The sequence below is a fragment of the Phalangium opilio genome, unplaced genomic scaffold (genome assembly GCF_054372755.1).
Source record: "Phalangium opilio isolate 3A_F unplaced genomic scaffold, DU_Popi_V2 ptg000225l_1, whole genome shotgun sequence".
Classification (NCBI taxonomy): Eukaryota; Metazoa; Arthropoda; class Arachnida; order Opiliones; family Phalangiidae; genus Phalangium; species Phalangium opilio.
Window position 1 is genome coordinate 1,757,068 of NW_028324219.1, and position 26,490 is coordinate 1,783,557.

Consider the following 26,490-nt stretch of genomic DNA (forward strand, 5'->3'; position numbering starts at 1 on the left):
ATCTAAAGGACACAGAAGTAACGAGTGTTCATTCATCCATGATACTTGTTATAAATGCGAAAAGATTGGACATATAGCAAAAGCGTGTCAGTCATCTGGAACAGAGAAACCAAAGAAAAGAGCAGCGGCACGTCAGAGAAATCTACCCGTACCCATCACATTGATCAGAAGAATACAGCGATCGCATCTTCACGAGAATATGACTTTCCAGTATACAACATTGTTGCTGAAAACGAAGAGACCGGGACTGAGATGCCATCTTCCGACACCAGTATCATTACTGAAACCGAAGAATGCGACACTGATATACCACCTCCCGACATCATCAGCTGTCATATCAACAGGACAAGCATTAATTTCGAAGTCGACAATGGCTCTGCCCACTCAATGATTAACGAGGCCCATTTTCGGACAATTCCACATGCCGGAAGAATAAAGAAGTTCACGAAGACCTTACGCTCATACACCGGAGGATCAGTTGACGTCATAGGAAGTACAACAGTAACAGTCAGGTATAAGACGAAGGAAGCCCGATTACCGATACTAGTGGTACAAGGAGAAGGTCCGAACCTATGTGGCAGGAAATGGCTTAATTCTTCATTGGAAATGCTACCATCCATCAACGAAGCAAGAGTCAGTCACATGAATCAGAGCCAAGCCACACTGGAAACGATATTGAAGAACCACGCACAGCTCTTCACTCCAGGTCTGGGGAAGCTTAAGAATGTTCAAGCGCATCTACACATCAAACCAGACGCAGTCCCAAAGTACTGTAAGGCAAGGACCATACCATACTCTATGACGGAGAAAGTCGAGGCGGAACTACAAAGAATGGAGGAAGCCGATATCATTGAACGCATACCATTTTCCAAGTATGCATCACCGATTGTTCCAGTAATCAAGCCAAATGGGAATATAAGAATCTGCGGAGATTTCAGTTCAACTGCGAATCCGGCAATAAACACTGAAATCTATCCTCTTCCAAGAACGCAAGACATATTCGCCAGACTTGCGGGTTGCAAGTATTTCACCAAGATTGATTTGCGAGAAGCGTACAATCAAATGGAGCTTGATAAAGAGTCCAGAGAAATCACGGTTGTTAACACCACAAAAGGATTGTACCAGCACAAGCGACTGCCATTCGGAATATCATCTTCGTCAGCGATCTTTCAACGGCACATGGAGATGGTTGTACAAGGAATGACCGGCGTAATGCCATTTCAGGATGATGTCCTACTAGGGGCTAAAACAGAAAAGGAACATCTCCATCAAATAGACAAGTTCCTTTCCATCATGAAAGAAAACAACTTGAAATTACGCAAGGAAAACTGCCATTTCTTCGTCCCCCAAGTAGAATTCCTTGGACACCGTTTGGATGCTGAAGGTTTACACCCATTGAACGAGAAGATGGAAGCCATTATGTTAGCACCTAAACCCGAGAACGTCGAAACGTTGCGATCATTTCTTGGCATGATCAACTATTACGGACGATTCCTACCAGACCATGCGACAAACCTTGCACCGCTACACCAACTTTTGCACAAGGACACACCATGGAAATGGGGAAGAGAACAAAAGGAAGGTTTCGAACTAGCCAAGAAATCTATGCAAACGTCCAAAATGCTAGTCCACTACGACATCAAGAAGGAGGTTTCACTTTCATGCGACGCCTCACCGTACGGCATTGGAGGAGTAATCTCTCACGTGGAAAACGACTCTGACGGGAAACTAACAGAACGACCGATTGCATTCACGTCACGAATTTTAACAGCCGCGGAAAAGAATTATTCGCAACTAGAGCGGGAAGCCCTCGCGATTGTCTTTTGCGTCACCAAGTTCCGAGATTACATATATGGCAAGAAATTCATTTTGATCACCGATCACCAGCCTTTGGTATCACTACTCTCATCGGACAAGCCTGTTCCACCAATGGCAGCAGCAAGAATCCAACGATGGGCATTGTTATTATCCGCGTTCCAGTACGACATAAAGTTCCGTAAGGGATCGGCAAACCAAAATGCTGATGCTCTAAGCAGATTACCGCTACGGAATACAGAAACGAAAACTCCAGTACCAACTGAACATGTTTTACTGATGATGGACATAGACGATGGCCCAATTACCAGCGCAAAACTAGAGAAATTGACGACCCTCGATCCAACATTCACGAAACATCTGCACTACATGCGAAACGGATTCCCAACAACCAAGATGGAAGGAGAATTGGAAACGTACAGGCGACGACAAACGGAACTATCCAATTTCGATAACATCATTCTCATGGGAAACAGGGTGATAATACCGAAGTCATGCCAACAAGAACTCTTGAAGGAATTGCATAATACTCATCAGGGAATAGTCAAGATGAAATCACTAGCTCGCTCGAGAATATGGTGGCCAAACATCAATGAGGAGATCGAAGCAGTAGTGAAACAATGTCCTATATGTCAGGAAGATTCATCCATGCCAGCAGCCGAATTTCAACCATGGCCAGAGAATAACCAACCGTGGCATAGAGTTCATGCTGACTTCGCCGGGCCAATCGAAGGAAAATACCTTCTGATACTGGTCGATTCCCACAGCAAATGGATGGAAGTCAACGATACCCGATCAACTTCATCCGAAGCAGTTATCAACTCCCTTCGAAACCACATCGCAAGATATGGCATCATGTTGACGCTCGTAACCGATAACGGGACAGGGTTTACCAGCCAGAAGTTCCAAAGATTTGTCACGAATAACGGAATTAGGCATCTAACAACAGCAACATATCATCCGCAGTCAAACGGCCAAGCCGAGAGGAGCGTACGAACCATAAAGTCCAGATTGAAGAAGCTCACAGGCGGTACGAATGACGAAATAGAGGCAATAAACAATGGCCTAGAACTGTATCCATCAGGAAGCTTGGAAACCCGAATAGCCAGAATTCTGATGACCTATCGCCGAACGCCTCTTTCATCTGGGAAATCGCCAGCCGAATTGATGATAGGAAGAAATATTATTACAAGACTTGATCTGTGTCATCCAAGCCTAAGACATAAGTCCGAGACGAATCAAGACTCAAGACCCGAAGTCAAGCAAACCAATTCTGAAGAGCGAAATCAAGCGACACACAAGTACGCACCCAACGATCTAGTCTACGTAAAACACTTTGGAAAGGGCACCAAATGGAGAAAAAAAGTCATCAAGAGATACAGTGGAAGAATGATGTACGAGATTGAGACGCAATACGGCATGTCCCGCAGACATCAGAACCAGATACGTCTACGAATCCAACCTCGACATGGAAATGATCAAATCCAGCCTTGCTATTCAGATGCGGACATTTTCAACTGGATGCCAAGCAGCGTTAAGAATCCACCAACTAAACGACCTACAAGACGCCAGGCCGACCATACAACCGAACAAGAACGACACCAGTCAGTGTCAACAACATCCACTCGACAATCAAATCCTAGACCACCACAAGATTCCGTTCCAGAACTCAACGCCCGACCAATAAGAACTTGTCGCACTCTAAGACCAGCAATATACAACTAAACCTCTAAATTTTAAACAAACAAACAAACAAAAAAAAGGTACATTGTTGTATATAGACATTAGTTTTTTACGAAGCCTATTTTTCGCTATAAAAAATCTATCGCCATGTGTTAGTAAAAAACTACAGTATTGTATAAAAGCCGATTACTCCTTATCTCTGCAAGCAGTCCGACCCGCGCTCTCGACGATGTAAAACTTACTAATTTTAGACTGTAAATAAAGTTACAATTTTAATGAACTAGTCGTATAAGTCTCAATATCTCAAGGCCCACGAACACAACAGAAAGGAAAGTAGGTCTCTTACTTATGGAACGTATATCTCATAAACTTATGCTTAATTCAACCCCAAAATCACTTTGCTTGCATGTGGACTATTGAAATCTCCCAACTCTTTTCGGTCCTCTTCCTTTTTATTACAGAATGCTCTCTTTTTTTTCTATATATATATACATTTATTTATTTATTTCTATACCTCATCATGTATTCGATTCTACTGTCTATTACACGAGCACAAACATGTGGTCTCGATAGAATGTTTGTAGGGTAGATTTGCCAGAAAGAAAAGGGAAGCGACTATAGTAGGTGGTGCCTGCCACCTGTAGAAAACGTGAAATAAAGTAGATTTCTTGAACAAAATAGAATGGGTCGGTATGTGGTATAGAAGAGCCGGAGCAACGGAGCTTGGGTGCCAGAATATTTATATCTTCGGGATAACTTTTGAATTATCATTTTTCGTCTTGCGCGAGGGGAAAGATACTGTTGAGTGACTGTAAAGGAAAGGTTTTGGTATCATAATTTTATTAATCAAAAATGTCTTGATTAGAATCAAGACCTAAAAAGTATCGATAAGACTGAGGTTATCACTTGTCTGAAGGATCAGACATTAATTTTTCTCTTTAATTGAAACTTAAATGCATGCTGAAGAAAAAACAACGTTCCATTACCGATTTCCGTTGAAATAAATTATTTTACTGGTAATCAATTTCAAAAATTTACTTATCTCGGCTTTCGACCACAATTCCATTCCCCGAAAACATTTTATCATTACATTAATTACTTTTGGGAGATAACGTGTAGCCTATTAAACAATAAAAAAACTGTAATAGCGGTCTGTTTAGCCATGACAACAACCTTTTAAAAGTTACAAGGACTATATAACCCTTTCGAGACTAACACGACCTGAGCAAACTATAGCTTAACCTGCAACTAGTACGACCAGTTAGAATTGATGTTAAATGTAGTTGAAATTTCATCATGTGCGACCTGCGGCCCTGAAACTCTCCCATAGTCCCAGTGTGTGTAGAACATAATTTTTTCGCAGTTATCTGCCAAAATCAATCTTTCTAGGTAGTGCCGCCTCCTCACTTGAATTTTTCATGATATATTAAGGTTTGAACGAACAAAATTCTAGATTACTATTTTCACTGCCATGTCCCTCTGCTAACTTGAAGCAAACTTTCCTCTCTTTTTGCTGCTCATTACCGGTGCCATTCCCTTGACTTTCTGTTCGTTATAACTACTATCATCAGTTTATTTATTTCAAACCAAAATATAAAAAAATGAATTCTTTTTCCTTTTGTGCTACTTTGAATTTAAAAATGTATATAACGTTGTGCCGTGACATATCAAATAGTCTCTAACCATTGTTAGAAACTAGAGAGAGAAATTTGGCAGTAACACTGATCATGCCCTGAACTATGAGAAAGAACAATACGACGGTTGACTAAAGTACACTTGATATTACATCATTTTGCAAAACCGCGAGTAAAAAATCTTACTGTCCCTATTGAATTTGGCACCATTGGTTTTAGAATAACTAAAATGTTTCACTGCGAAGCGTGCCGGTCACGAATGGGGATGTAACGTCTTTAGGAACCTTTTAAAACGCAATTCCATACACGAACTCTCCCAAAAGTAATTAATGTAATGATAAAATGTTTTCGGGGAATGGAATTGTGGTCGAAAATCCGAGATAAGTATATTTTTGAAATTGATTACCAGTAAAATAATTTATTTCAACGGAAGTCGGTAATGGAACGTTGTTTTTTCTTAAGCATGCATTTAAGTTTCAATTAAAGAGAAAAATTAATGTCTGATCCTTCAGATAAGTGATAACCTCAGTCTTATCGATACTTTTTAGGTCTAGATATTTTTGATTAATTGTATGTTTATTTTCCATATTTAGCTTTGGCATTTTTTACCATGTCAACGTCTTTCAGGGTTAAACGAAAATTTTTAAATTTAGCACGTAGCTGTTTGTGTTTCTCCTTTAAATCAAAATATAAAACATTTGATTTTGCAGTCTTTAAGGTTTAAACAAAGCAGAGCAATAGCTAGCTTGAAATAATATAGAATACTCATGAAGCAACTTCTTTAGTCTAAGGGGTGAAAAAAGGTTTGCTTTACTAGAATCCAGTCTATTATAAACACTTATTTGCTTAAATTAACTGTTTATAGTAATTCCAAGTTGGGTTTTATATTTTTATAAGACCTATTTGACTACTCGTAAATCATTTGACACATTCAGTTAAAATTTAATTGTTTCATTTCCGTTTTACCTCAATGTTGTAAAACTATTGGTTTTCCCACTTTTTTAACCAACTGAACACACAATTTGTCCAGCAAAAACTAACATCATTTCCCCAAGGAAAACTAATTCCTTTCAATCAGAGATTAGACTTTTACGCAATTTATTTTAATTTTAAGGAAAAATTCTCAAACATCTAAGAACTGAAGCAGGCAAAAACTCTACAACTGTCCAAAAAAACGTTTCCTTACTATAAAGAAAAGCATCCCAACTTACATAACCTTCTCCTGGAAATTTTCTTCGGTGTTGATATGTTAACACCAACTTTTTGGCTACGTACATATGAGATGCAGGATACCTTATATTTGAATTGTTAAAAGTCAGAACCGATATTATCTTCTCAAGATACTTTTAAACTTACAAGGAACCTCTTCTCAAAATATCATTGAACAATGTGTTAACCAGCTCTTTATTTAGTTTTATCTTACTACCTTCACTAAGACTATTATATCTATAGGGCTCGGAGTTTTTATAATATAAGCCATTTGAATAATGATGACTATCATGTCATTATACATAATGCGATATGCATTAATGGATTGTAACTGAAGTAGACGATGAATTTTTTCATACACAAATATCTATAACAAACAAAAGAAGTATATATTTATTCGATTTACTGTTATAAACAGTGATAATCGAAATACTCTATCAGTTTAATTATCGTAACTTTAGACTTGATAACAACCAACAAAATATAAACAAGGCGTATCAACAAATAAATGTCGGCGTTCATTCGTATATAGCGTTTTTTATAGATGAAAGAAAATAATTTCGTCATATACTTTATAATCCATTAATTACACATCTTTTTAATACTCATAAGAATGTTTTCAACTAATAGAAATTATAAATCAACAATATGTTATATTCTGAAGTAATATCTGCAGACCTCATTGACAGTTTAAAATCTTCATGTTTTTATATCCAACATTTTGGCTACTCGTTTATGGTTTCATAACTTAGTTGCGATCCATTTTCGTTTCATTATCCATTGCCATCATGTCGAAGATTCCGGTATAGGTTAACACATCGTGGCTTCCTCGTACCCGCATAAATGTTTGGCATCACTTTGATATATTATGTGAAACAGTCGGTAATAAAATGAAACTTGTCGCGAAATGCAAATATTGTATGAAGTAAGTTTCCAAGTAGTAAGTGTTAATGATTTTTGTTGACCTTAACTTTAACTAAAGAAATTACTAAATAACTAAACTGATTTTGCTTATTAACGCTATTTTGTTTTGTGAACTGTAAATGTGTGTCATAACTCTGTACAAAAAGTTAATTAGAAATGTTTTGTTTCATATTAAAATACTAACCCTTTAAAAATAACTCACTAACCCTTCAAATAAAAAGTTTTATCAATAGTCCTTTTTGGGTTTCTCTTGCCCTTGGTTCCCCCTTTGACTTTCCCGTGAGTCACGTTTATGGTTTAAAGTAATAATTTTGTTGTTAAAATCAGTTCATTATTCCACCGAAAAACTTCTGATCGACATTAGTTCGACCAACCCTTTAATTTTATTCAAAGGAATAAAATTGACTTTTAAGTTCTTTTTCAGTCGGAAATTTTATAATTAATCTTAGCTCTCCCACTCTTGGGCAGCCTTCGGCCGAAATCCCATTACACTAAGTGGGACAGCTATAAACTTTAATTAAACACGAGTAGGATTAGGTGTCCCTGTCCAAGCGTACTCAGTTTAGTGGCTTTGGTCGAAATGTTTCAAAGTTTCGCAGAATTCAATCTAATACATGATTGATAAGATGTCTATGTTCAAGCGTACTTGGTTTAGTGGCTTTGGTTGTGAAGTGTTTCATGTTTATCAGAATACAGTCAGATACAAATGTTTTCCGTTTAGTGTAGCGCCCGAAACCTTTTCGCACTTTAATTTCGTTAAGTTTACAGTTCCCAAGAACTTTAAGTAGTTACGCCTAATGTGACTATTTTGAAATGAAAATGGAAAAGCAAGCGTCATTTTTCTCGCACCAAACTTAAAAGACCTTAAGGTACGTTTTCATTCACGTTGTCAGTGAATACTTAGTTCTGTATTGGAAAGTAGATACCTTGTTGGTTCTTCATGTATTGTAACAGATTTGCATAATACTTCCCTTCGAGAGAAGTGTACCACAAAGCGGGGTAATTGTAAAATTATTCTTGTCAACCTCAGAATATTTGGAGCATGGTTACTACACCTAATCACAGGCGTGATATAGAGTTCAATCATGTTTACTATGTTAGGGCTTAACTATTTGAAAAGCAGTGCCTGTGTATTTTTGTCCCACGTCAAGACGAGGTTTCTGAGGTGATTTCTTACGACTTAGTGTACTCTTATGGACTGCAGTAGATCCATTATCAATAAGTCAAACCTCATTTAAAACTATTTAAAAACATATTTACAAAAAGGTGCATAAATTTTAATAACATAACTCAACTGACTTGTACATCGCGTACTGCATGAAACTATTTAACTTTAACCAAAAACGGATTTATGGGATAAGAACGTCGGAGTTAGCGAATTCACTCCCCATCCTCGCATACTTTATTTAGAAACTTCGTCTGCTTATATTTTGACTCCACCCACAAATTCTGTATATAGCTACTTCTAGAGATCGAATTTGTGGGTGGAGTCAAAATATAAGCAGACGAAGTTTCTCAATAAAGTATGCGAGGATGGTACTAGAGGCTAAAGCTATGACCCGACGTTCTTATCCCATAAATCCGTTTTTGCTTTAACCGAACTGACCAGGGAATTACTTAACACTAGTGAATTTAACTTAAAGGACTCTTATGTAAACCAGATGCATAGCTGATAATAATTTCAACGTAACGAAAGCTTTATTATTATTGTTGTGGCACCGATATTTACAAGTAATTCTCAAAGCAGAGTTACCCGCCGCATTTGTAACGTTCGTCCTACGCAAATTGGACTCTCTTTGGATCTCTTGTGTTAATCAAGTTCTAAGACTGAAGGTTTAAAATGTTATTAAGAGCCTATCTCGTTCAAATCATTTTTGATACCAAACACACACGTTAGCTCATTAACGTCTTGGTGACATTTATCATTAAAACGCCAGGGAATGAAGCTAAGAGTAATGAAAGTCGTAAAATGATAACCCTTTCGTAGAGAAACACGAGTTTGGTCGCAAACAGCTGTAACGACTGATGTCATCTTGGAGTATATTTTTAAATATTAAACAAAGCCAAATCCTATATAGGCACGGAATTAAATTTAAACCTCTCATAGATACACGTTAGTAACGGTAACGTTGCTATACACTGTCTGTGAGAGACTACTTTCAGAAATAAAGCTTGTATGAATGGTTATGGAAAAGAGCCAATATGAACAAATTTGTTATCTTTATCAGTTGCCAATATTATACGGGAATAGAAATATCTAGCGCTAATGTTGTATACTAACATTGTCAATTGAATATCCACTAAGGTCTTCTATATACATATGTTATTGTTTGTAAATAAGGTATTCATTACAGGGTTGTTGATTTTTTTGATTTTTTCAAAAAAATCCAAAAAATCGATTTTTTTGATTTAAATCGGATTTTTTTGATTTTAATTGATTTATTTGATTTTTTTGATTTTTATTGAACTACTAGATTGTAAATTACCAACATGAAAACTTTTGAGTCAAAATTAATCAAAAGCAAAATAATCATGACATTTTAGCAGCTATTGGATATTATTACTATTCAAATGCTTGTATAAAAAGACTAGCTTGACCGCTATATCATTTCCTAGCCTATCCAGCAAGACAAACTGGAGTTCTGGGAAAAACTTACATTGAAATATACCAAAATCATGATTTTTTTAATTTTAGGTCTTTTCTAGTTAAGTTTCTTCTCGAGTTTCTTAAACTACTTCTTGGAATCTTAGAAAACCTTTTTTAAAATTAAAAATATATTCTTGATTTTAATCAAATGATTTTTTTAAAAAAATCGCTTGATTTAAATCATGATTTAAATCAGTGATTTAAATCAAACTGATTTAAATCAAACAACCCTGATAATAATTCTATTTATGATAATTTATACGGGGATTTCGAACGCATACCGTGTTTAGATGGCCAGCCGGAAAATTTCGACGACGTGGTAGGCTACTTCACAAACTTTATAACGTCGTACCAGGTTGCTTTGTCTCAAAAAGACGAAATTAGTTTATAGATTAGTTTGAGAAAAAAAGTTCTTTATCATATTTTCTCTAACATCAGTCTTCTCAGAAACTTACTACAGATTTAAACTTTTTTGGTGCAAACTTGAAAATTTGTTAAGCCAGCGACAATTAAAACTATGTCCGTCAAGGTGCTTACAAGTTAGTGAGGAACAAACACGAAATCCCTTCAAAATAATTAATTTCATGATAAAATGTTTTCGGAAAATGTAATTGTTCTTGAAAAAGCGTAGATATGTAATTTTTTAAATTAATTTAGAGGGAATGGATCGATTAACAGTAAAATCATTTGATTGAATATAATATTTATTAAGGATTAAATGGATAAAAATAACTAAAACAATTGCAATATCTGAACTTCAGTCAAATGATAAACCTCACACATATCGTTTGTTTTTTCGGCCTTGGTCCAAACCAAGACGTTTTTTATAATATCTGTCACTTCAGTCTTATTGTAATTAAAATTTGAATAATTTTATTTTTGCTTTACCGTCATACATTTGGGGTTGGTCTATTTCTAATTGCTAAAAGAAGTTATCGTTAATTACATTTAACTTATATTCAAAAACATTGATTTTGATAAGCAAATAATGTTGTACTTTATTGATGCTAAGACCATTAAACACAGATGGACTAGAATGATAAGCTAAAACCCCTATCTTCAAACTTCAGCGCGTATCGTCGCCCCTAGCGGGAGACTCCCGAAACTTTTCAAGGCATAGATCTTGTTGTGACCTTTATTATGTCGTCTGCTCTGTTGAATTTTAATGATTGTACGGTCTAGGCACGAATAGGTTTTTCCTCTCCGCTTTTTCGCCTTTTATGTTCGTTTTCTTATAAGTAATTTGAAGGATTAGTTTGGGTATTTAAGATGCCAAGCAAAAGGTGCGCTTTCGGAGTTTGTGAAAATGATCAACGTTATTCTGAAAAATCCCATATGAAAGGCATTAATTTCTACAAAATACCAAACCCCAAATATCAACTTTCTAATTGTAATTCTTTCTTACAATTAACTAAACACTTTCGCTAACTTATTTACGTTTTAAATTAACATAGACTTTCGAGCTTTAGCGGGACTAATGTCGTCTGCTATTTCAGGCTCCTGTTGGTTTGATTGGAAATAGTTTCAATATTGGTCGCGGCGTGGCTCTAGAGAGGCGCTAGACAGACGCTTCCCACAAGGAACCACCCGCCCTATCTCCATTCCAGTCCAGAAGAAAAATATTTGTTTCGTACACTGTATACATATACAGTGTTGTCGAGATCAGACCAACAGCTTCCTTTATGTAAAACCCCCAATACTGCCAACGGGAGATGTCATACTAAATTATACAGGGTGTAAATAAATGTTTAAAATTCATGTTTTATTGTATGCCTGAATGCAACAAAATATATTAAAGCACAGTCCTACGATTAGTCTTAGAACCTGGGTCTCAAATTGCAACCTCTAAACTGTTTGGTAAACAACTCAACGTAAATATTCAAAGTGTCTACCATTGTGGTTTGAGGCACTCTTCCAGAGGATTGTCCGTGTCTTACATTACATTTGCAACCACTAAACTCATGACGCATGGTAAGACTAATGGTATTGCCGTTAAGGCTTGATGTAGGGGGATATGATTATGCCGGCAGTAATGCCCTTGTAAACTGGCACGAACAGTAGAATGGCTTAGTGCAAATTCATGTTCCACCGCTCTACTACTAGCATGAGATTGGCTTCATAACTATCTACGATGTCAAAGTCTCTATCCTCATTACAGACTATACAGTCTCTTCTACGTTCACGATCTTGCACTACCGAAATCACGAAGGTGCTCGCACCCGAATGTTGTCGGTGTGGAGACCGTTCGGCATAAAGCACTGCCTTTAGTTGAACGTTACCGCGACCTTCACCCAAAATAAACGTGCTGTCCAATTTTCCTGGTTAGAATAGGTTGGCATTTTGCTAGGAAACGAGAAGAACTACTGTAATTCTACTACTTAGCTGCGACACTGAAAGACCCTGTATATCTAAAGAGACCGGAAGTTCCTCAAAGTTGAGTTTTCAAAGATTGCCAGCTTGAGCAGGTCATGGTGTGTATAGTGGTGAAGGTCGCTTTAACGTTCGACACGTGACACTACGGTATGTTTGGTCCTCCAATGTCTTGACCCGATAGATCCAAACAATTACCATCTTGGTTTTTCGGATCAGTGTTGCGGTGTTGCTGGTCAATACGTCTGTTAAAAAGGCACAAATACTGTAAAAAAACCATTGTAATAATGGTTGGCCAATGCTTTAAAATTTTCTGTTGCTCCCCTCCACTTGACTGGTATGCTAGGTGATATTTCAGAAGAAGAAAATTTATTAAATTAGGGATAGCGAGAGATGGCTAGCGATGTGGCTTAGTTATGGGCTAGACGCCCTTGTTTTATTGGCAACATTATTACATTGAATGTTGCCAGATTATATTGTTGCTGGTGATTTTGCGAACTATGTTAATGATATATTAAAATTTAAATGGAAAAGTTTCATTTTGACACATTCCTAACCCTAAAATTTTGTATTTGGAGCCTATTAATGTATTATAGTGATAATGTAATTAATTTTAGTGCTAAATAGGAAAACATTTAGGCTGAAAGAACAACTCGCGTAGTTTGATCTTATTTTATTATTTCAGTTCAGGGTTATCTAAAGTTACCCAAAAAACCTATTGTTTTCGATTAATTTCACGTTAAATATGGTTATTAAGTTGAAATTAACGGCTTCTTCTTTTACTAGTGTTATTTCAGTTTATTATACGAGTTTGAACAAGAAATTCTCCCTAACTGCAAACATTAGAGGCGTGACTGTTTGACTCTTGCGGAACAATCACTATTTTGCCCCAAAACTTTTAAATATCGCTCCTTTTCAATGGCTCTCTTTTCAAAATGGGGAAAATGTTTTAAATGACATTTTTTTTAATCGTAAGAATTAAACAGGAAAATGGAGGCTGGGTGAAAGATAAGTGTAGTTTTAATTCTAATTTGTTAGGTTAATTATAAGGTATCCATGAATTTACCCAAAACACGAATCTTTCACATTAATTATACTTGATTTAGTTTAATTTAACGGCTTATCTTCTTAATCTAGTGTGGATTTAGTTTATTATACAAGTTTCAATAAAATATTAACTTTAATTGCAATTACCCTAAAATTTTAATGTATGCGCTTTTGATATATTTTAATGATCATTTAAATTAACTTGAAAGTGAAATATGAAACTACTGTGGCTGTATGAAAAACTTGTGATGTTTTAATCTTAATTTGAGCGTGTCTCGAGAGAGTGGATTAAACTTAAAATTTATTTGAATTTTTTACCCTAATTGCAATGCTTAGTGCAGTTTAATATTTTTGCCATATATTCATCATTATGGTACCCTAAACTTTTGAATTTCGCGGCGATTAATGTACTTTAAAGATAGTTTAAATTAACTTAAGTGTAAAATAGAAAATATTGGGATTTACCCATGGCTTGGGTAGTTTTAATCATAATTAAAGAGTTTATTTAAAAGTTATTTGAGCTTTTATTTAAAAATGTATATTTTGGTTTATTTTCACGTTAATTATATGAAATTGAATTAAAATTATCTTAGGATTGTGTTTTGGCAGTGTACATTTAGGTTAGAAAATGAGTTTTTAAAGGTATGCATCACCTTAATTGCAATTTTTAGTGGAGTTTTCGATTCTCATTTTGAATTTCGCGCCTATTAAGGTACTTTGGAGATAATTTAAATTAGCTTAAGTGTGAAAGAGAAAACATGGGGCTTTACCAACGGCTTGGGTAGATACAATCTTAATCAAGAACATTATTTAAGAGTTATCTGAATTTTAATGCAAAAAAATGTATATTTGGGGTTTAATTTCACGTTAATTATACTTAATTACGTTGAAATTAACTTGTCCTCAGTGCTCAATAAGCTTATAAAATGACTTTCAACAATTAATTCACCTTAATTCTAATGTTTAGAGGAGTTTTTGATTATTTCCAACACATTGCGTTCAATTTTTATCATATCCTGTGCTAGGTTTGTGGTAAAGATTATCTATACAATATGTTAATGAATGATGCTATTCTATAGCTTAGCTTGAATACCAGTAATTAAATCAACTACCTCTACAATTCATAGCAATTTAAACCAATAAACAAACGGCAATGTGGACAGTGGAAATAGCAAACAACGTAACCCTCCGTTTCTAACGTAGTTACGTTGAGAGAATCTGTGATGTAAACCTGAAAATTATTTCACTAATTAAATTATATAACGACACTGTCCTCCTGGATTAACCAGCACAACTGTTACTTATGAATTAAAAAATCCACTGTTGGTAACAAATAGTTTATAAAATTATAACGTAACATCACAGTATGACTGATTCAATAGGATCAAAATTGTTTTAACGAATAATCTGGTCTTCTACATTGGTTTAGTTTCAGGAATTATATCACACACCTTCACAATTAGTAGCATTTTAGTGAGACTAACAAATAATGAAACCGTGTATACCTGTCCTCAAATGAGAATTTTGAATTAAATGCGCTAAGGTAAACACCACTATTTTAACTGCCGTAGGGAAAACACATTGAACATTTTGTCATCTTTCCTGTAATATTTTGAAGTTGAATTCTTCCCAGGGTGAAAACACTACCGTTGATTTCTAAACCATAATAATTTGGATAGATATGCCATTTTTTACTTAAAACTAGAAGCGCCAACAAACTGTCATGATGAAAACAGTATTAAGTTGAGTAGCGTAAAACCTAAGGGTTAGGATTTGTAGCATGAATCGAAGCAGACTGCGTATTTTTGTAATTCCAATCCAAAACAGTGCTAGAAATAAGCTTTCTCATAATCTTTAAAAGGAAAGACACTATGAACACTTTATTACATAGACAAACTAAAACTTAAGCCTTGGCCGTAAAGAACGTCGAAAAGCTTACTTTAAATGATATAAAAACCTCTATTAACTGTAATTATTTACCTGAATTACTTTTTTAGACGAAAATTCGACCTGATAACGACGTATTTCTTATTAACGGTGCTACAGTTAATTAGAAAATACATATCAAGGTACTCAAGCTCGGATGAAATACCAAAGTAATTTGTTAGCGTCTACTGCTAAGAAATTAGGAAAATCAGCAAGAAACCAAACATTTGAAATTTGTCAACGTAACTTGTTAGCACCCACAAACCTAGGCCCTTCTAGTTGTCAAGGAGAACGAAATGAAGAAATAGGTTTAAGCGCGCTATAAGGTAAGGCTGACTTCTGACCCAAAAGTAATTTTTTGACGTACTTTGTTTATTAGTTAAAGTAAAATACTTAAACTTCATTAATTAACAAGTTGGGAAAACCAAAATATTACCTCTCCGAGTCAAGAGGTCTACTACTACAAAGTTATTTACCTAGGTATGGAATTATTTCTCTTTTTTGAAGTAAAAATTTACGAAATATTGAAGCAGTATTCCAAGCATAGCGAATATACAGTAAAGCAGACGACATTTTACATCCAATAAGGATAAATCTTAGACACATGGAAATCAGTCAATGGCAAAAAGAACAGGAAATGAAGTCTACGCTTCAGCTGTTTATCCTATATTCTGATAGCTACATTCACAACTGGTTTGCAGTGTAAACACTATTGTCTCGTCTCACCTCACCTCAACAATATACTTAGTTTGCCAACATGAGTGTTAACGTTAAATAATACCAAAGCTTAATTGTAGCTAGACGCACTGATAATCAATGCGCACTATCACCATAAAGAGAATAATAACTCTGTAGCTTAGCCCTACTAATCTAATTGCCACCATGATCTTTCTTCTATTATAAAATCTTAACCTGATTATTTAAGAGTGTATTTAACTTTCGGCTCACTCTAAACCGTTGATGTCTCTTCATTTCAGACACGAAAATCAAACCCCAAAGTTTACTTCACCTCAGGCCTCAATTATTTACTCTTTATTTCATTAAGCCTATTGCGGGTAATACTAGATATACCCGCCAGAGTCTAGATCTTAGCTTTCTTCATGAAATCACTAAACCAAAGATTATTCTATATACAGATGTAGTATAGCTTAAGTAATATATAAACAGCCATTTCAAATAAAAATATTAAAAAAATCTTTGGAATATCAAAAGGAAACAGAGCTTTAAAGCTACAAAAGTACTAAATGCATCATAATTACGAAAAATATTTCCACATATTCACTTTATATTATGGATAAAGGGAATATTATGGTTCAGTAGGATTTCTTTACACATCAAAACAAAACGAACTTCTAACGCAGCGCACTAGTGTAACAACGGACGGACACACACAGACAAAAACATAGACTGTTTTTTAACTCTTTCCGTATTAATTTTGAATTGAGAAACAAGATAATCTTAAATATTAAAATAAATATAATTAATATTTAATATTATGGATAAAGGGAATATTATGGTTCAGTAGGATTTCTTTACACATCAAAACAAAACGAACTTCTAACGCAGCGCACTAGTGTAACAACGGACGGACACACACAGACAAAAACATAGACTGCTTTTTAACTCTTTCCGTATTAATTTTGAATTGAGAAACAAGATTATCTTAAATATATTTTAATGATCATTTAAATTAATTTGAAAGTGAAATATGAAACTACTGTGGCTGTATGAAAAACTTGTGATGTTTTAATCTTAATTTGAGCGTGTCTCGAGAGAGTGGATTAAACTTAAAATTTATTTGAATTTTTTACCCTAATTGCAATGCTTAGTGCAGTTTAATATTTTTGCCATATATTCATCATTATGGTACCCTAAACTTTTGAATTTCGCGGCGATTAATGTACTTTAAAGATAGTTTAAATTAACTTAAGTGTAAAATAGAAAATATTGGGCTTTACCCATGGCTTGGGTAGTTTTAATCATAATTAAAGAGTTTATTTAAAAGTTATTTGAGCTTTTATTTAAAAATGTATATTTTGGTTTATTTTCACGTTAATTATATGAAATTGAATTAAAATTATCTTAGGATTGTGTTTTGGCAGTGTACATTTAGGTTATAAAATGAGTTTTTAAAGGTATGCATCACCTTAATTGCAATTTTTAGTGGAGTTTTTGATTCTCATTTTGAATTTCGCGCCTATTAATGTACTTTGGAGATAATTTAAATTAGCTTAAGTGTGAAAGAGAAAACATGGGGCTTTACCAACGGCTTGGGTAGATACAATCTTAATCAAGAACATCATTTAAGAGTTATCTGAATTTTAATGCAAAAAAATGTATATTTGGGGTTTAATTTCACGTTAATTATACTTAATTACGTTGAAATTAACTTGTCCTCAGTGCTCAATAAGCTTATAAAATGACTTTCAACAATTAATTCACCTTAATTCTAATGTTTAGAGGAGTTTTTGATTATTTCCAACACATTGCGTTCAATTTTTATCATATCCTGTGCTAGGTTTGTGGTAAAGATTATCTATACAATATGTTAATGAATGATGCTATTCTATAGCTTAGCTTGAATACCAGTAATTAAATCAAATACCTCTACAATTCATAGCAATTTAAACCAATAAACAAACGGCAATGTGGACAGTGGAAATAGCAAACAACGTAACCCTCCGTTTCTAACGTAGTTACGTTGAGAGAATCTGTGATGTAAACCTGAAAATTATTTCACTAATTAAATTATATAACGACACTGTCCTCCTGGATTAACCAGCACAACTGTTACTTATGAATTAAAAAATCCACTGTTGGTAACAAATAGTTTATAAAATTATAACGTAACATCACAGTATGACTGATTCAATAGGATCAAAATTGTTTTAACGTATAATCTGGTCTTCTACATTGGTTTAGTTTCAGGAATTATATCACACACCTTCACAATTAGTAGCATTTTAGTGAGACTAACAAATAATGAAACCGTGTATACCTGTCCTCAAATGAGAATTTTGAATTAAATGCGCTAAGGTAAACACCACTATTTTAACTGCCGTAGGGAAAACACATTGAACATTTTGTCATCTTTCCTGTAATATTTTGAAGTTGAATTCTTCCCAGGATGAAAACACTACCGTTGATTTCTAAACCATAATAATTTGGATAGATATGCCATTTTTTACTTAAAACTAGAAGCGCCAACAAACTGTCATGATGAAAACAGTATTAAGTTGAGTAGCGTAAAACCTAAGGGTTAGGATTTGTAGCATGAATCGAAGCAGACTGCGTATTTTTGTAATTCCAATCCAAAACAGTGCTAGAAATAAGCTTTCTTATAATCTTTAAAAGGAAAGACACTATGAACACTTTATTACATAGACAAACTAAAACTTAAGCCTTGGCCGTAAAGAACGTCGAAAAGCTTACTTTAAATGATATAAAAACCTCTATTAACTGTAATTATTTACCTGAATTACTTTTTAGACGAAAATTCGACCTGATAACGACGTATTTCTTATTAACGGTGCTACAGTTAATTAGAAAATACATATAAAGGTACTCAAGCTCGGATGAAATACCAAAGTAATTTGTTAGCGTCTACTGCTAAGAAATTAGGAAAATCAGCAAGAAACCAAACATTTGAAATTTGTCAACGTAACTTGTTAGCACCCACAAACCTAGGCCCTTCTAGTTGTCAAGGAGAACGAAATGAAGAAATAGGTTTAAGCGCGCTATAAGGTAAGGCTGACTTCTGACCCAAAAGTAATTTTTTGACGTACTTTGTTTATTAGTTAAAGTACAATACTTAAACTTCATTAATTAACAAGTTGGGAAAACCAAAATATTACCTCTCCGAGTCAAGAGGTCTACTACTACAAAGTTATTTACCTAGATATGGAATTATTTCTCTTTTTTGAAGTAAAAATTTACGAAATATTGAAGCAGTATTCCAAGCATAGCGAATATACAGTAAAGCAGACGACATTTTACATCCAATAAGGATAAATCTTAGACACATGGAAATCAGTCAATGGCAAAAAGAACAGGAAATGAAGTCTACGCTTCAGCTGTTTATCCTATATTCTGATAGCTACATTCACAACTGGTTTGCAGTGTAAACACTATTGTCTCGTCTCACCTCACCTCAACAATATACTTAGATTGCCAACATGAGTGTTAACGTTAAATAATACCAAAGCTTAATTGTAGCTAGACGCACTGATAATCAATGCGCACTATCACCATAAAGAGAATAATAACTCTGTAGCTTAGCCCTACTAATCTAATTGCCACCATGATCTTTCTTCTATTATAAAATCTTAACCTGATTATTTAAGAGTGTATTTAACTTTCGGCTCACTCTAAACCGTTAATGTCTCTTCATTTCAGACACGAAAATCAAACCCCAAAGTTTACTTCACCTCAGGCCTCAATTATTTACTCTTTATTTCATTAAGCCTATTGCGGGTAATACTAGATATACCCGCCAGAGTCTAGATCTTAGCTTTCTTCATGAAATCACTAAACCAAAGATTATTCTATATACAGATGTAGTATAGCTTAAGTAATATATAAACAGCCATTTCAAATAAAAATATTAAAAAAATCTTTGGAATATCAAAATGAAACAGAGCTTTAAAGCTACAAAAGTACTAAATGCATCATAATTACGAAAAATATTTCCACATATTCACTTTATATTATGGATAAAGGGAATATTATGGTTCAGTAGGATTTCTTTACACATCAAAACAAAACGAACTTCTAACGCAGCGCACTAGTGTAACAACGGACGGACACACACAGACAAAAACATAGACTGCTTTTTAACTCTTTCCGTATTCATTTTGAATTGAGAAACAAGATTATCTTAAATATTAAAATAAATATAATTAATATTTAATATTATGGATAAAGGGAATATTATGGTTCAGTAGGATTTCTTTACACATCAAAACAAAACGAACTTCTAACGCAGCGCACTAGTGTAACAACGGACGGACACACACAGACAAAAACATAGACTGCTTTTTAACTCTTTCCGTATTAATTTTGAATTGAGAAACAAGATTATCTTAAATATTAAAATAAATATAATTAATATTTAATATTATGGATAAAGGGAATATTATGGTTCAGTAGGATTTCTTTACACATCAAAACAAAACGAACTTCTAACGCAGCGCACTAGTGTAACAACGGACGGACACACACAGACAAAAACATAGACTGCTTTTTAACTCTTTCCGTATTAATTTTGAATTGAGAAACAAGATTATCTTAAATATATTTTAATGATCATTTAAATTAATTTGAAAGTGAAATATGAAACTACTGTGGCTGTATGAAAAACTTGTGATGTTTTAATCTTAATTTGAGCGTGTCTCGAGAGAGTGGATTAAACTTAAAATTTATTTGAATTTTTTACCCTAATTGCAATGCTTAGTGCAGTTTAATATTTTTGCCATATATTCATCATTATGGTACCCTAAACTTTTGAATTTCGCGGCGATTAATGTACTTTAAAGATAGTTTAAATTAACTTAAGTGTAAAATAGAAAATATTGGGCTTTATCCATGGCGTGGGTAGTTTTAATCATAATTAAAGAGTTTATTTAAAAGTTATTTGAGCTTTTATTTAAAAATGTATATTTTGGTTTATTTTCACGTTAATTATATGAAATTGAATTAAAATTATCTTAGGATTGTGTTTTGGCAGTGTACATTTAGGTTATAAAATGAGTTTTTAAAGGTATGCATCACCTTAATTGCAATTTTTAGTGGAGTTTTCGATTCTCATTTTGAATTTCGCGCCTATTAAGGTACTTTGGAGATAATTTAAATTAGCTTAAGTGTGAAAGAGAAAACATGGGGCTTTACCAACGGCTTGGGTAGATACAATCTTAATCAAGAACATCATTTAAGAGTTATCTGAATTTTAATGCAAAAAATGTATATTTGGGGTTTAATTTCACGTTAATTATACTTAATTACGTTGAAATTAACTTGTCCTCAGTGCTCAATAAGCTTATAAAATGACTTTCAACAATTAATTCACCTTAATTCTAATGTTTAGAGGAGTTTTTGATTATTTCCAACACATTGCGTTCAATTTTTATCATATCCTGTGCTAGGTTTGTGGTAAAGATTATCTATACAATATGTTAATGAATGATGCTATTCTATAGCTTAGCTTGAATACCAGTAATTAAATCAAATACCTCTACAATTCATAGCAATTTAAACCAATAAACAAACGGCAATGTGGACAGTGGAAATAGCAAACAACGTAACCCTCCGTTTCTAACGTAGTTACGTTGAGAGAATCTGTGATGTAAACCTGAAAATTATTTCACTAATTAAATTATATAACGACACTGTCCTTCTGGATTAACCAGCACAACTGTTACTTATGAATTAAAAAATCCACTGTTGGTAACAAATAGTTTATAAAATTATAACGTAACATCACAGTATGACTGATTCAATAGGATCAAAATTGTTTTAACGAATAATCTGGTCTTCTACATTGGTTTAGTTTCAGGAATTATATCACACACCTTCACAATTAGTAGCATTTTAGTGATACTAACAAATAATGAAACCGTGTATACCTGTATCCTAAACTGCATGGTTTCAATCGCTTTTGGAAAACGATATGGGCTCTAACAGCTGGCGATAGGTACAGTGCCTTATTAGGGCGGAAGTATATATATAGCCACACCGATCTACAAAATCCACAACTTATGTGCGACCAGCAGTCCAGCTGAGCCTGCGTAAGCTAGCCACCTTAATCGTCTACCAGCACCAAAAATCTCGGCTCAATCGCTAAGAAAATACAGTCACGAGACACTTCGTACGGAATATCAAACGCCAACCAGAAAAAACTGCTCAACACAGCGGCATAAAAAAGGACAAGTGAAAACCAAAGGAAAAAAAAGAAAAAGGATCCCTAAAAAACAATCGGCAAAAATAAAGACCCCCACCAGTGCGCGATAAGCATCCGAACTTTCCTCACATCACCAGTGTACCTAATCTCGCACAGCGCTTGCAGAACCCATGAGTTAAAGTTGGAGTCAGTGAATAATCATATCTGTATTTTTAGAAATCCACAACTTATGTGCGACCAGCAGTCCAGCTGAGCCTGCGTAAGCTAGCCACCTTAATCGTCTACCAGCACCAAAAATCTCGGCTCAATCGCTAAGAAAATACAGTCACGAGACACTTCGTACGGAATATCAAACGCCAACCAGAAAAAACTGCTCAACACAGCGGCATAAAAAAGGACAAGTGACAACCAAAGGAAAAAAAAGAAAAAGGATCCCTAAAAAACAATCGGCAAAAATAAAGACCCCCACCAGTGCGCGATAAGCATCCGAACTTTCCTCACATCACCAGTGTACCTAATCTCGCACAGCGCTTGCAGAACCCATGAGTTAAAGTTGGAGTCAGTGAATAATCATATCTGTATTTTTAGGTCAGTATAACGTTTTTCTATACTTCTTACTTGTTAAGCTTACTCTCGTGGGTTCTGCTTGCCAAATTAAGTCATTGACATGGGGAAAACGAGAAGTCAGTCCAACTCAGACTCTGAATCCGCTAACTCCACAATGGTAAAAACCACTGTAGACAGCGACATAGTTAAGGACATTCGTTCAATACTTTCGAAAATCAGTGAAATGAATGATAATATTAAAGAGACCAACCGTACGGTCTCCCGAATAGACGAAAGACAAACAGCAATAGAAAACTCGCTATTAGAAATCCAAGAGGTTATTCAGGAAATAGGGCCTATTAAAGAGAAGGTGGACGATTTGGAGAACAATCTCCAAATCGTCGACCAACGAGCAAAGGCAAACGCGGAGGCAAATCGGTTACGCCTAGAAAACCTAGAAGTCTCTATTAAAAGAAACAACCTAGTCATTAGGGGTCTACAGGATAGGGAAACTGAGAGTCGAAACGACCTCGCGCAAAAAGTCCAGGACTTATTCTCCAATAACTTAAAATCCAATCTAAGAGTAGTCCCGCATCAAGTATTCCGGAAAGGGCCATTTACCGCAGGAAAAATACGAAATATTGTTTTCAAAGCCGATACTTACGATGATAAAATAGGACTACTAAGGAACAATACCCTGTTAAAAGGCACAAGAATTTACTTGGATCACGACTTTACTTCAGATCAGCAATTAGCTAGATTCAAGCTACGCCAGTTTGCGAAAACTAAAGCCCCAAATAGATATAAATGGATTGCAACCAACGCAATTGAGATAAATGGAGCCTCATTTAAGTACCACTTAGCTTCTGAAAAAATTGTCCAAATAGATATTTAACTAATTTACAATTAAAAATTGTCCACAAATGTTTTGTAAAAACTTCAGTATCAATGATTAACATAATTTATAATAATATCAGAAGCGCAAACGCCAATTTCCTAAACTTATTGACATCTTGTATCGATCTCTATGGGGAGCAGATCGATATTTTCGCATTAGCTGAGACATGGTACAGGGATACTTACGCAGACTTGATTCCCAATTATACATTCATTGGCTGTGGAAGAACGGACAAAAGGGGAGGAGGGGTGGGGTTCTACCTCAAACATAATATTAGATATGAAGTTACAGGAAAATTATGTGTCAGGAACGATGATTGCGAAATGTTTTCCATTAAAGTTGACAACACCTCCTTAACTGTGATCTATAGACCACCTAGTGGCAAATTAGATAACTTTTTTACCATATTAGAGGGAGCTATCGCGAATAGTGGGGGACCAACTGGCAGGAAAATTATTCTTGGAGACATAAACATCAACTTGGCGGAAGCAAATGCAAGCGTAACAAAATTATTAGATCTAATCCAGAGCTATGGCCTAACCCAACATATCAATGTACCCACTAGAATAGGGGTGCAATCTCTATCACTGATAGACCACTGTTACAGTAACTTCCAAATTAACTCAGCCGTCTTAACCTCAATAGAGATCACAGATCACTTCCCACTTTATATTACGTATGATATATCCCAGCCGATTAGACCAAAATTTAGAATAAGAAACTACTCCACTGTTAATAAGGCAAGATTTATAAACCACCTCACAAATTCCAACTGGGACCTTCTACTTAATAATAAAGATCTCAATACAGACTACAACATATTCATCAACCACGTCACTAAAGGCTATATTGACTCTTTTCCGTATTATGAGGTACACAAAGGGGACTCGCATAAATGGATCTCCAAACCAATAATTGACTCCATTAAACAAAAGAACAAATTAAAAACACTATCTAGACGTAGACCAAATGAAACAAACAAAAATAACTATAAAAAAGCACGAAACCAATGTACTAAACTAGTGCGAAACGCGAGAGTAAATTTCTACCGAAACGAACTGGACAAGCATAGCAATGACCCCAAAAAAACATGGAGATTAGTCAATGAATTAATCGGGAAAAACAAAAGAAAGGATAATTATATCTCCACTACTACATCAGTAGAGGACTTCAATAGATCTTTCTCTCCTACAAATACCTTTAACCATAATGCCTTGCCTAAGGATACGAACCTACACCTCATTAATCGGCTACCAAACTCAATGGCCCTTCTGGCAGTAGACGAAAGGGAAATCATGTCCATACTTAATCAGCTAAAACCTGACACATCTGCAGGGTATGATGGCTTATCCCCTAAGATAATTAAAGAGTGTGCGGTGTGGCTTGCCCCGCCAATAACAACCCTTATTAATATGTCTTTTGATATCGGGTCATATCCTGACGCATTGAAGCAAGCTGTAATAACTCCAATCTTTAAAAAAGGCGACAAAAATAATCCCAATAGTTATAGACCCATCTCAGTACTCTCTACCTTAGCCAAGATATTCGACAGGTGCTATTTCACAAGACTCAGTTCTTTCTGTCAAAAATACAAACTAATATCACCAAAACAATTTGGCTTCAGGGAAAATTCCAACTGCGAAACAGCCCTTATCAGCGTATATAAAAAAAAACTAGATTATATTGACACAAGCAACTACGCTATAGGTGTCTTTCTAGACCTATGTAAAGCATTTGACACGGTCAACCATGAACGTTTACTCTACAAGTTAGACATTCTGGGAATTAGGGGAAATAGCCATAAATGGATCAAATCTTATCTAACTAATAGAACCACAAAAACTAAGCTGAACGATACCCTCTCACAAACACAATTAGTATATAGAGGAGTGCCCCAGGGATCAGTTCTCTCCCCCCTACTTTTTAACCTCTTTGTAAACGATCTGCCACAATTTGTTGGCGATGAGGTCCTAACACTCTACGCCGACGACACTTTTCTTTTGGTCGGAGGACCTAACCTAGAGGATATAGTAAGCACGACTAATCTATACCTGGACAAAATAAAACTCTGGCTCACAGACAACTTCCTGGACCTCAATGGGGACAAGACGGTATACATGACCTTTTCTAATCCCAACAAACCCCGGCTGTCCTATAATCATCTCGCTCTCGGAAACATAATAATAAAGGAAGTTGATACGTACAAATACCTTGGTCTGTGGTTCGACACCCACCTAAAATGGAACATTCATATAGATAGCATAGCGAAAAAGATAACATACGGCTCATATTTAATTCATAGAAACAGGAAAATCCTGAACCCAAAGATAAAAAAACAAGTATATTAGGCACTAATACACTCTCACCTAAGCTACTGCGTGACAGTCTGGGGGAACACCTCTAAAAGCAATCTGAATAGGCTACTACTAATCCAGAAAAGGGCCATAAGAACAATAACAAATGCTGAATACCTAGCCCATACGTCGCCAATTTTCAAAAACCTCAATATTCTCACAATCTTCCACACCTATGACTATTGTATGCTAGTATACATTTTTCGATCAATGGGAACACTAATCTACAACCCCTTTGAACAAAGCAAACTCTCCCGGTACTTTACAAGGAACAATTACATACTACAAGTACCCCAAGCCCGTACATCCATAAAATTGAACTCAATCTTCTGTAAAGGTACCAACTTATATAACATGCTAAACCCCCCAAATTCTATTAGTCTAGCGCAATTTAAAGCCTTAGCGAAAGCCTCGATACTGAACAATTAGCTTATTATACTGTAACACCATTAATTATTGTTCTATCTTTTAATATATTATTATACTTTATGTACTATGTTATATACTATATATATTGTTATTAATTATTGTTAATTAATAAT

General features: G+C 34.9%; 2 protein-coding genes across 2 annotated transcripts; both read left to right on the plus strand.

Annotated features, from left to right (window-relative positions):
- The first annotated feature begins 22,816 nt into the window (after positions 1–22,816).
- On the plus strand, positions 22,817–23,826 carry LOC149615303 (uncharacterized). Its single transcript, XM_089857818.1, has one exon. The coding sequence runs from the start codon at positions 22,818–22,820 to the stop codon at positions 23,589–23,591; it is 774 nt and encodes a 257-aa protein (XP_089713944.1). The 5' UTR covers position 22,817; the 3' UTR covers positions 23,592–23,826.
- On the plus strand, positions 23,645–26,064 carry LOC149615304 (uncharacterized). Its single transcript, XM_089857861.1, has one exon. The coding sequence runs from the start codon at positions 23,645–23,647 to the stop codon at positions 25,940–25,942; it is 2,298 nt and encodes a 765-aa protein (XP_089713987.1). The 3' UTR covers positions 25,943–26,064.
- The last annotated feature ends 426 nt before the right edge of the window (positions 26,065–26,490 follow it).